Here is a 13659-nt window from a genome sequence, read left to right as displayed (position 1 = left end):
CCTGAACCTAACCCTTAATAGATAACCTATTGTCTTATAATATTCATGTTATTAAATGTTACAAGATCAATACGTTACCCATTAAGATAGCTATAAGATAAAAAGCTTAGAAACTTTATTATATCGATTTAAAATAAAATTCTTTAGAATATTAAATTAAATAAAAATCAAACTAAACTTTWTTAGCTTGAAATTAATTTACAAAATTATTATTGAATAGACGTAAGGGACGAAATGTTTTGCTGTCCTGCTAAATAATTAGGATTAAGATATTTTATGAACCAACTTATAATTATAGGTAGAAATAGGGGTGCTCATGGATTGAGTTAATCGGATTGAAGACATTTGAACAAACCAACCCAATGTTTGCGGTTTGAAAATTTTTAACCCAACCCAACCCAAACGCATACGGGTTAGTCGAAATTTAAAGGAATTGGAATCTCCAATCCTTTGACCAAATTCCAAATATGATGTTTGGTTCACAAATTATAAGCGAATGAATCCTTTCAATTCCTACAAATTCATTCGGTCATCGATTACACAATTCCACTTGATATACCAAGGATTTCAAATTCCTTTTCTACGAATTTCTTAGCCCTCATCCAAATTTCAGATATTAGTAATATAAGTGAACAATTTCAAATTTTGTCTGATGTTAATATATAATGTAATTTGGTTTAATGGTAATTTTAATTTTAAAAAAAATGACAAAAAAATCATAAAAAGTCATTTGTTGATATTTAATTTCCGATTCCAAAGTTGAATTCCGTGAACCAAACAAAAAAAATTCCAATTCTGTTAAGAATTCCATTCCAATTCCATGCAACCAAACGCAATCACAAGACATGGTCAAATTCCATCAGATTCATTTCATTCCCTCAAAGTCAAATTCATTTGATGAATTCCAATTCCACTGAATTCCATTCTACGAACCAAATGCCCCCTTAGTGTTTTATGGTTTTAAGATTTGATTTAGGGATTTTATCTACGTTGATTTATGTTTGCAATTTAGGTTTTGTTTGAGTTTGATTTATGTTTATGATTTTGAATTCGGACTATAGTTTTTATTTGGTATGTTCTTCATCCTTCTTCATGAAGAAGAAGATTCAATATATTTTTGTGGTTATAATAAAAAATAAGAGAAAAAGTAAAAAGACCTAAATATCCTTGAGTTGATAAAGTCATCGTCAACAAAGTTAGAAAAAGGGAATCCAGTTATAAAAATTGACAACCACCGGAACAAATCCATAATTTTTCGAGTTTAAAAACGTTAGTCAAAATTTTCATAAACTAGACGGACCAATCTGTAAGTCACTCTATCATTAAATGTCCAATCTTACTTTTAATTAAATGACAAAAAAAACCCTGTACATTTTCATTGACCACAATTTAATTGGGAGAAACTTACCATTATTCCTCTATCATTTTCCAATGTTATCATTTCTTCAAAGACCAATATTTGATCAAAGATTTGGATCATATGAGACGAACCTGTTTTTGTGAGATCTGTAAGACTAGTTTTTTACACTTAAAACTTCACAGTAAAAATGCTGTAAAGGTAACCTTCACAGTGTTTTTGCTCTGAAGGTTTGGATTTTTTTTTACTTTCACAATGTTTTTGCTGTGAAGTTTCAAGTGTAAAAATATGATCTCACGGGTCTCACGAAAACAGACTGGTCTCACGTGAACCCAACCCTTTGGTCAAATATGTAATTATTTGACACTTAACTTTTTGTTATATATTTATTAGAAAATTCTATATTTCAACTCATATTTATTTAGAACTCCTAAAAAACATATAAAAAGTTAATATGTAATTATAACTCATTGAATACTTTTCAAATAAATGCAATGAATAATTGGATTTTGTAATTGAAAACGAATATCTATTAATATTGCTAGAAGAAATTTATGAACTATGAGTTACTAATTGCAAAGATTAAGGTTCGTTTGGTACGTGAGACAAGATGGGATAGAGTATCACAAGATGTGATAGAACGTAACAAAAACTTTTTTTGTATGCATGGTGCGATATTTAGACTAAAACATGGCAAGACTTAGGGGCCATTTACCAGATACTTACCTGGTAAATGTTTACCAATAAAATTTAACACTATTATTTACTTACTGAGTAAGATTTTAGTCCACCAAAACGAAATCGCATGCAACAATTTAATCGGTTAGTGCTTACCATGGTAAGAGTCGTCRCCCTCACTTACCGAGTAAGACTCTTGGTCTTTGTCTTACTCTTACCGGGTAAGATTCTTGGTCCTTACCATATTCATCCCGTGAGATAATRTGACTTGGTAAGCGCTTACCTGAGTAAGCGTTTGGTAAACGGCTCTTTAGTTGGACAAAAATGTTTTATGTTTGTCCCTATCAAATTAGATGGAACAAAAATTAAGGAGACGAGACAAGCTTGATAAAAAGTTACCCATGTTAAATTAAGATCCTAAAATTTCCACAATTGTTTCACCTAGCTATCTCACTCTTGCATGTTCAGTCATGTTCTGTCCGGTCTACATATCAAACACACTTAGTTGATCTTGACAAGAAGATAACAAAAGATAAACAAAAAAAATCAAGGATTATAGCAAACATTCACCCTCCTTTATTCTCTTGATTTGAGATATGATTATAGTTTTCTCGGAAATTCTCAGATTGTTTGTCAAGAAATAGAAATCAATGCATATGTGCTGATCAGGTGTTCTGTTGAACAATTTAATGTTTTGAGCGGAATAAACTTTGAATTCTTAGTATTTCCATACGTTGAYACATGCTTGATCCCCATTCATCAACAAGATCTAGATCAAYGGTTCTAGTAAACTTACATAMTATAAAACAAAGAGGCTTYCYCGACGGATTTTTCAGCAGTAATTACAAACGAATTTGTGGCGGATCACCGACAGAATCACTGACGAATTAGCGATGGATTTTTCCTCAGTGGTTGAAAATCCGCTGGTAATGATCACTGGTCACACTTTAAATTCTCCAGGRATGAGATCTGCCTGTGGTCGATTTTTCCGACARATTTTTTTATGGGTGAAGCCTCTTTGTTATGTAGATATACATGTACATAGGGTATTTGAGAATTCTGCTAATCTAGAAATTCACACTATAACTAACTAATGAAAGGTCATCATTATAAAAAAACAATGGCTGGAAAGAGATAAATTAGGTGATTAATTAACTAAACATTCGCTAAGTTCGGCTACTATCTAGCACCAAATTGATTAATCTTTAATGGGACGTAAGAATGACCTACGTCATTTTAAAAAGTATTTTCGTAACAATTAGTTAAACAATAAGCAGATGAATAGGAAAAGCATCCACAAAAAATTGATGTCGGGCATGTACATTAATTAGCAACCTCCACGAAGGTCGCATGTGATAGATTTTAATTGATTTTCAGATCCTTGAAATGTCTGAACAATAAAACTTTCCATTCTTCTCTCATACTTGAGGATTGAAATCCCTTGCTTCAATTGGCAGACAGTGATCACCTCCATGATCATGATGCAAAATCAATGTAGGGAAATACAGAAGTCCAGCTTTTACAACATATCGATTCTACTATTCTTTTGCTTTCCATAATGAATTTGTGAGTTGAGAAGGAACTTAATCTCCTACAAAAGAATGAATCTATTCTTCCATTCATTTACCTTCAATGCTACTATACATCACTAAATGCAAATGCATGTACTCCGAGATATCTTTGTCTCTATGAGTATGCTTGAAGTGAAGTCCATAAATTTGTCTATAGAAGACGATATAAACATTGCAATCTTGTATCTTTCCGTGTGATTGTCTTTTCATGGAAACAAGAAGCAAGGTTAGCAAAATCTAAATATCACACTGACTAAATCGAATCAACAAGTTGCCAGTGCTAAACCAGATTATGATGGCCGAATTAACATTCTCAATTTGAGCTCATGGCCAAGCACTGTGTCATAGGGATAGGGATTAGAGAAGTATAAAACTAAACCAAATGAATCTAATATATCTTACTTGAAAGCAGGGTCGAGGAGATTTTGAGAAATATGTAAATCGTAATTGAATCATTGGTAGATTAATTGGTAACCCCCTTTTGTGAAGGTGGAGAGCAATGACAATTGTTATTATCAAACAAAATTACAAAGCTCCTATTTATACATTATGGTTGGATCCACAAATTAATGCAACGTAATTTTAATATATATATACACACACATACATGCCCTTCAAATCTTATTCTCTTACCAATTCATGAAAAAAAAAATATATTATAGAGCATAATTACTATCTCAGAACCATCGACGATGCATCTAAAACTTTTTTGACTTTGTAAATGATGAGTCTGACCACTTTGAAGATAGTAGGTCTGGCAAGTCTYTACGACGTGATGGTTGWGGCAACTCTCTACGTGATGGGTATGACAAMTCTRTAAGTGATKGGTCTGACAATTCCATAAATGATGGGTCTAACRRATAAGGTCGACCAGTCTTTCTCCATCCTCGTACCTCTGTAACAATGTGTGATATGAGGAAATTTCTCTATTTGTGGCTTAATTTCAATTGAAAACACTTATAATTAGGTTGACAAGAATAACATACCTGTATCATCAATGTTATTACCAACTAGGATACTGAKCCAGCCTCGAGTCAATCTACCAACCTCCATTAACATGAAAAGATCACGCCGACAAAGATAGAACGCTCCCGTTGTTAGTTGAAATGCAGATAAATCCCATTGCGTGTTATTTTCCAAGGTTTMATCATCATTCACGTAGACAAGGCTTGCACCAACCTCTTGTACCTCCAATACTCCACTCATCACAATGATAGACACATTAACTTTATCTCYGATGACTAAYTTGCTTCCAATTGGCCAAAAGCTTAACCATATACCAACTTTTCCTACCCCAGGGTCGCCAAAGAGATGGGGATTATACATATAATCAACATMATTGGTTGTACTGATTTTAGCAAACCATGTCCATTCCCTACCTGATATTGTATATTTGAAACATACATTCAATCCTATGAGCCTCATACTCTCGGGACATGAAGGCACCTCAAAGGACAAAGATGGTGATTCTGATATGTACTTAGGCATTATGTTTGGATCCCTTATGTCTGGCAGAGATGTGCTCATTATACCGAATTCATACAACATCTRTGCCACAAACAATATATAAAGTTYATGAATCACTCATATAAAATTAGTGGCATGTCAATGTGCTTGTGTGTGCTTATGCATCTGATTTAGAAAAGAACAAYGAACCTGGATCCTCTTGCTTCGGCCAGTGGTGATCAACTYATCATCACCAACCAAGGACACCACATGATTTTGATATTCTTTTAGCCACGTCATGTGTCCCAAATCAGTTACATCCATTTTGGCTACTGGAACCAATTTAATAAACCCTTCAATTTCAGACAATTTGATACAACCTTGATAGCCAAACTCTTGTAACGTGAACTGATGCGATTCGAAAGTTATTTTTTCTAGCGAATAACAAAAATACACATACAATTCTGCAAGTGCACTTGGGAGGCATACAAGCCATTTAAGTCTACGGCACAAAGTCAAGTCAAGGACCCTAAGATTTTCAAGATGATTGTAACAAGGCAAGCTTTCAAACCAACCTCCACCTAAATCCAGGTACTGCAGTTTCGGCTGAACATTGAAACTCAGAGGAAAATTCTCACTACACTCAAGGTTGCAGCCCCTGAGGGATAGCCATGCTAATGAGTGTGGCAAAGACAAAGATGATTGTTGTGTACTTCCTCCATGAGAAGTTGAAGCTTCTAACCTTCTATGGGATGCAGCTATATGGGGGAGGCTTTTACACCCTATCATATTCAATAGAGCAAGATTCATAAGGCCTCCAATGCTTTCACAAAAATGAACCAATTCATAACAATGACAAAGAATCAAAGTCTCAAGATTAGGGAGTCGATAGATATTGCGGATTTCGGAGAGAGACTGCGAGCCTTGAAGATTTAGAGTCTTGAGTGATTGAAGAACCTGTTGCAAAAGTGACAAGACTTATTTGGCATAGACTATAAATGCACATAATTAAATATCATAAAATACGGAGAATCCAAAAAGAAGCGATAAAAAAGGGATGTCAATTTCCTACAATAGGCGATTCAAATACTTCCAAGTTGCTATGTCTCATGTCTATAGCCACCAAGTTTCCTTGGAATAAGCCGAAGGGTACGGCTGTTAAATGAAATCCACGCCAGCATAACCATCTTAAATCTTCTGAGAGAGCCACGTAGGATCCGGTGAGATGCGCTTCATTTAGCCGGAGCAATTTTAGGTTATCCATTTTTGTGAGTGAATCTGTCTTCAGCTCTGATGACTGCAAATTTAGCATGGAAGAAAGTGAGTAATCTTACTGATTATCTATAAATAAATGCACAAAGATGGATAGGAAGGATATTGATGAGGCATTCTTTTATTATTGTGCTTATGGAGAAGTGAAAATTGACAGATAATAAGAAAACAAGAACAAATCACACGAGCCAAATATATCATACTGGAGTTGGGGTCTATGGTTGGATGTGGGGGGAGGGGGGGTCTGACCGCTAGGAGGAGAGCGGATGCTTCAGTAAAGACTTTGACTTGTGCAAAGTGCACGAAAAAAGAGAAAGCTTGCTCGAAATGAAAATAATTGGGGAAAAGGAATTAACAACAATAAAAAAAAGGAACTTGAAAACAAGAGAGGTAGATAGGCTAAATTTTGAAAAAAACAATTACAAGTAAGCAACAATACAAGAAAACATAAATATGTAAGACGAACTACATGTCTCTAGCCTAACCTAGAATGATCTGGAAGCCTAATTATCGGCTCACAAACTCTACCCCTATCCTTTATCTCTCCAGATCCCTTCCTCCCTTCTACAGTAGCTACAAATTCTCACCCCTAGTTTGCTACCATAGCCATGCGTCTCCAGAAACTCCTATAAGAACCATAACTCCTACCAAAACTCCAAATGATGGGTAATAGTCTAGAAATTAGACTAAATATATAAAAAACTTATCCTCTTTTACTTGTTTGGTTTTGGATTTCTATATATGTATGTAAGGCATTTGCACGTATGTGTATGTATGTCTTCCCATGATGTTATCCTTACCTATTAAGAACTACAGAATCACGATATCCATGTACAATATACTTGCATCGTCACAACAAATTAAGTTGCTAATGGACACATAAATGTTAAGCACTAGAAATTTTCCTTCAAGTGCTTGAGATCACTTAAAAGTAATCTTTGTAATTGTATGAACATGAGGCATTAGTTTATGTTGTGTCACCGTAATTCCTTTCTCCACTTACCTTGCTTTCATGCTGGTCATTCCACAAAAGTTGCATGTCAAGTGCGAGTCCTTCAATTGTTTCTGAACCCTAAATAGAAAAAGAGGAATCCATAGAATCTTAGATGAAATTGGTCGGTGCGAAAGGGAAAATAAGTTTATACATCAACATTAGAAACATCCTACCTCTCCTTTGCGCATTATTTTATAAGACTCACTACTAAGCCAAACTCTACTACGTTTTGCAGGGATGTTTGATTCTTGGCGGATTATGCTTCTCCCCATCTCTTGAATCAGTTGATGCATCATCACTTTTTTGTTTGGTGACACAGATAGAAGACATCTATCAGTTAGGATTTTGATCCCAGATAATGCACAATAATCATGCTCCAATATCTTTTCCACATAATCCTTGTCTTCACCAACAAAGAAACAAGCAATATGCAAAAACAACTCTTTGTTAATTTTATTTGGCAATGAGTCGTAGCTCCTTTTGAGTACACACTGAATTCCAAAATTCATATTTCTTTTCAATACATCCAGTGTACTTCTCCAAAATTCGATGCTAATATCCTGTTTTAGAGAGGAACCCAACACTTCAAGAGCTAGTGGATTTCCTTCACAATACTCTAGCACCTCTTTTGCAAGCTCCTCGTAACCTTCCATGGGAATCTCCAACTCGAAGGCATGAAGACTTAAAAGCTTTAAYGATTCATCATCATSCAATAATTGCATATTGTASTCTTGGCAACTCCAAGATCTAAACTTAAACCAATTATGTGTATTCATTTTCCTGGTTGTTATTATAATTTTGCTTCTTTCATTTATCTTCGCGGTTCCAAGAAAAAGATCCAACTGGCTTGGTTCATCAATGTCATCAAAAACAATAAGTGTCTTTTTCATTTCTAAGACACGATAAATCATATACCTACGCATTGCTTTTCCCTTCCTCCCTCCTAAAAGATCTTCAGAAAATTTTTCGAATAGCTCAAGCATATTATCCTGTTTTTGACATGTACCACTAGCACCCATGCCTTTGACAACACTGGTGATTTCAAAATGTTGCAAATTTGAAGAGACAATGTAATCGGCCAACGTTGTCTTGCCACTTCCTCCCATGCCACAAATTGCTAAAACTTTGAGATCAGTTTTCTCTAACCACGAATTAATATCTTTATCTCGAGCATTCATCCCTATTAGATTGCGAGGAAGATTAACTATTTTGCGAGCAACTTTATAATAAATGTCATCGACGATTTTCTTTATAAAATCTACTTCAGACCTGCAAATAAACAAGGTAAGTAAGCAAGTTCAGTGGATGGCAAGCAAGGCTTGTTTCATAGGTTCTAATGAAAATAATGTTTAAATAATTAAATGTTCCAAGTATGATCAGAGAATTGAAGATACTGTTAGAATAATTAATTAGATGTTGTAAACGTCTACAGAACCTTCTTATATATCTTTCTCAAAGAAACATTCCAATAAATCAAGAATGTTCAACTCGAACTCAAAATGGTGCCTGATTAATTTCACAAGCTCAGCATTGATATTCAACACATGTTTGGTTGGCAAAATTAAAGATGGCTCCCACATGTCAGGTTGGAGGAATTAGTCAATTGACGGATTCTCTTTGGTAGAATTCATGACTATTTCTTATAACCCTTAGAAAATGGCTATTTCAAATTGATTTCACTATTCAATCCTTGGGATTTCAAACAAAAACCGAAGAAATTATGGATGAGGATATGTTATTTTGGTGAATCATGGATTCAACCGATGGTGGTGGCTCCATCAGCCATCAATCTCTACTAAGTGGTTAGAGGTTAGATGAAGGGATGAAAGGCAAGGAATTTTTGGTTCACTGGTTTTGATCAAGATGGCTTTGAGAAACCTCATGCATGGCGGCAGAGGGGACGGTGTGAGAGGCAAGTTTAGGCGGCGGCTGAAGGTTTGTGACGCATAGAGAGACCTAGAATTATAATTTTGTCAAGTGGTGGCACCATTTGACTCTAGGAAACAAATACAGAGATATTTTTCACAAAATCATCATTCGTCTGTTGATTAGTTCGTCATTTTTCATTTGTAAGGTATTGTGTTCAAGTCTTTTGTTGCAAATTTTCTCAGAAACATAATAATTCTGAAATTAGAAGCTAAAACTAAGAAAATGACACTAACAAGATTCAAATACAAGTATGGGGTTAAAGAAAAGTCTTGCAAACCAACTCTACCAAAAGAAACTTGTATCGTCATTGTAGTTTTAAAATATATACGGTAGCACAAAACAAATTGATAAAGTGACACTTTTCATGACCCTATAATTTCTTTATAGAAAGATGGAGGTACGAAGCGGTGGCTCGTGCCACATGCACCACCTGGGTGCGTCCCTGTTGTGATGTTCGGTGGTAGAGGTTGATTTTGATCCAGAGAGAAGATAAGAAAGTACATGGCCTCGACCATCTCCAACCGCCCAACAAGATTGCCTTGGTCGGTGGAGAGGTATTCCACCCACCGCTAAAATGCCCTACAAAAATCTAAAAAGTTCCGTTGGTTTGTAGGTTTGGATAGGACTTGGAATTTGAAATTCAATTTCATTTCAATCTTATGTTTGGTTTGAATGATTTCTTAAATTTGAGATTCCAGAATTTCATTGAGATCCCACAGACATGGGATTTAGAAATCCCATGAGGGTTGTTGATATTTCGCTGGATCTTATAGGATTTACTTATAATAATGTTTTTTAAAATATGTTGAAAATATTTTTTTTGTATAATATTCAATTAATTAAAAAAAAGGTAATTTATTTATATACAATTTGTTTTCACAGAAAATGGAATATAATTCTAATCCAAATCCTACAAACCGAACACACCAAAGATTCCAAATCCTTTCAAATCCCTCTAATTCCAATTTCTTCTACGAAATCCAAATCTCTCAAAACCATTCTATCAGACCAAACATCCCCTAGTTAAGGTCCCGTTTAGTTTTTGGGATTCGGTAGGATTTGAAATTGAATACAATTTCAATCATATGTTTGGTTTGAATGAAAGTTTAAATTTGAAGTCCTGGGATTTCAATAAAATCCCACAATATTTCGGTATCACTTGGAGATGGTAGTCATTTCAAATACAAATTCCATGGATTTCGATTATTTTCATTGTATCTCTACCTCACTTTTTTCATAAAATATGTTATAATCTCTTTGTCGTCACAACAGCTTGCCTTAACAAACAAATTATCTATAAAAACATACAAACATTTAAAGAAAAATTCAATTCAATTCCAAATTCTCCAAATTCCAAATTCCAAATTCTTCCACAAAATTCAAACCTTTCAAAAACAATTTTTCAATCCACTCAAAAACCTTATTTCCCCTCTATTTGGAAGGATACTATCCCCCCTCTATATTATTATTTTATTATTGGTAATTTATTTATTTAATAATAATTTATTTAGTATTTTTAAATTACAAATTAATGAGAAGTTTAACTAAGAAGGCTAATTAATATCATGAATAAGAAGTAAAAAGGGTGTTAAGACATTTAGTTTTGTATTAATATGCTTCATTTATGGGTTTTGATTCATCAAATACAATATGCACTTCTTGCAATTACTTGAAGGTTTTGATTAATTAAAAGCAATAGTCTAACCGATTCAGACTTCAGACGTAAAAACAAACAATCTCACTGATTCAGATTTCAGACTTCAGACTTCATACGTAAAAACAAATAATCTGACTTATTCAAATTTCAAACTTCAGCATTACCTCTTATAAATCAGAAGTGAAATCAGACTTCAGACTTAGGCACCTCTTAAAAACAAACGTCACCGTAGACTTCATTTTGTTAGACTTTACTTTTCGGTTGTGACTTCAATTAGATGATCTTGTGTGGGTTTTGTGTTCTTCATCTTTTTGGATTTTGGATCGTTACATATATAATATTCAATCAAATAATATATATTTCAATGGCAATTAAATTATAAGATGGGAGAGAAAAGCATACCCCAAAACTTGCTCGCCTTTCAAGTCAACAATTTGTGTAAGGGCTTCTCTCCATCGTTTCACGTTATCATGTGTCCACTTTGAAGAGATTTTGACTTCTATCTTGAAAGTTTTGTCTTGATTCCTAACATCAGAGGGATGAACGTGATAAAAAATGGGTAGAACGAAATGATTGACCTTCCTCCTTTGCTCAAGGATCAACCAAAGCTCGTCAAGACACCATGTGGAAGTTGCATAGTTCTCTGACAATACAACTATCGAACCCTTGGATGCTTTGATTGCATTCTCGATTTCAGGTTTGAGATCATCACCTCCACTGATATCTTCGTTATCCCTAAAAGTATGGATTCCTGCATTGGTTAACGCCGCGTAGAGATGATCTGTAAAAGTATAACGAGTATCTTCGCCTCTGAAGCTTAGAAAGATGTCATAGTTAGCCATAGGAGAAGGAACGAGGGCTAAGGAAGAAGTGGAAGCCATTGAATTGAGATCAGAATTAATGTCTGAAAGGATGTAATATCTCTTGGTCTGCTTAAAAATATCAAAAGAAATGAAGTGAACATCAACATTAATTAACATGAATGTTCAAAATAAAATATGAAAATTATCGAATTTAATATTGATGTCAATGCCGTTGATCACCCGGCAATGCACTAACGAAGCAATAAAACAAACGAATATTTGTATGGTAAAATAACAAAAAAAATGTCGTCATAAATTTTCCTTGTATATTTTAACGGAATATGATTGAATATATGAAAGGGACACTACAACAAATTATATTGATTTCATAGGACGCCTAAAATGTTGAAGCGTCCTATAGATATACTTTATAGGACTTGAATTATAGGACCATTTATAAAGTTGTTCTATCAAAATGTATTACAATATGTTTTGGATGTCTTAAGGCGTTTTAATAAGGTTTTCTTTAGGACGTCTTGAACTATTTTATATGACATTATATGAAAAAGATATCCTATAAACACAAGTGTAGTGTAAAAAGATGAGTTTATATCACACTTCTCTAAAATGTCCTATAAGATGGCTGATAGGACATTTTATTTTTTAGAAGAATCCTGAAAAAAACATTTTAAAACCCGTAAAATGTTTTATAAACTTATTATAACACTTTTAAATAAGACACTTTATAGTTTTTTCCTATAAAACTAAGTTCCGTAAAGTATTCTATTTTGTTGTAGCGAGTAGAGATAGTCACCTCCTATCTAATTTTTGTAGTTAATTGAGACGTTTAAATTTTTTATTATAAAATCATAAATCGAATTATTTTCACCCCAAAAAATATCATAATCAATTTGCAAAATATCCACCCTTGTTTTTAAATCCATCAACTTGGTTGTCAAATTGGAATATTCTTGAGAACAATCGAATATCAAGATCATAATTGGTAGAAAATAAAGTGGGTTTGGTATGTCATCAAGTTTTTTGTTTCAGTTGAGGAAATCTTATATCATATACCAATCAATTTTACGTGATATCAATTTAATTTGTATCAACATTTTTCAGTTGATAAATGTTGATGCTTATTTTGTACCCAATTTCAAGTTGCATACATGAAATTTTGCGATTTTGTTCTAATTTTGGATGAGAATTTCAGTTTGCATGTAACATATATAATTTTTGATGGGTTTTAATTGTAAGGAATAAAACTTGCAAAAATTCAAATACTCAAACAAAACTGTTAAAGTTAGAATATTTAATATTCAATACATCAAAAAGACATAAACTAACACTTATTCGTACTAGTTTTATACCAACTTCAATGTGAACGATAAGAGGGATGGAGACAATAATGGAGAGGAGGTGCGGTACGAATTTGACGATTTTGGGTTAATTAAGATTGGGATTTTAGTATGAAAAAAGGGACTGAAATATGGTAATGTTTAATGAAAATTATTTCTAAATCCAAAACATAAAAATAAAAATAAGTTTTATTATTAATTAATAATCAATAAGTTCATACTAAAATAATAACATGGTATGCGACTTTTAATACGGTATAGCTACTAAATTTATACACTTTATAAGTTACTATTAATCGATTGTAATTATATCAATTTAAATTGTAACAATTCATACACAAATTAACTAGTTTGGTTTGATATAAATTTAAGACCCCTAAAGCAAAGTATCCAATTATCAAGTTCATTTTCTCTTTTTTCTCCATGCCAAATCTCTCCTCTAAACATTTTACTAGCAAATATTTGGTAAATATGAAATATCTATTTATTGATAACTAGAAAGGTACTCGTGCAATGCAGCGAGATAAATCTCGATTTTAATGTTTAGTTTTTATTCTCTCTCTATCGATATAATACGATTTTATGTGGTTTTGA

At 33.4% G+C, this 13659-nt stretch overlaps 1 protein-coding gene across 1 annotated transcript; it reads right to left on the bottom strand.

Moving 5' to 3' along the window:
• Positions 1-4304: 4304 nt before the first annotated feature.
• LOC112503474 (TMV resistance protein N-like) lies at positions 4305-11823 on the bottom strand. Its single transcript, XM_025107507.1, has 7 exons — positions 11307-11823; positions 7492-8587; positions 7328-7396; positions 6125-6349; positions 5263-6009; positions 4593-5154; positions 4305-4501 (listed from the first exon to the last, which is right to left on the bottom strand). Exons 1-7 carry the CDS (start codon positions 11783-11785, stop codon positions 4305-4307), a joined length of 3375 nt encoding a protein of 1124 aa, XP_024963275.1. The 5' UTR covers positions 11786-11823.
• Between the last annotated feature and the right edge of the window lie 1836 nt (positions 11824-13659).

This window comes from Cynara cardunculus, unplaced genomic scaffold, assembly GCF_001531365.2.
Source record: "Cynara cardunculus var. scolymus isolate 2C unplaced genomic scaffold, CcrdV1 Un_Scaffold_3083, whole genome shotgun sequence".
Taxonomy (NCBI): Eukaryota; Viridiplantae; Streptophyta; class Magnoliopsida; order Asterales; family Asteraceae; genus Cynara; species Cynara cardunculus.
The sequence above is the reverse complement of the archived record's forward strand: the minus strand, read 5'-3'. Positions and strand labels throughout refer to the sequence as shown.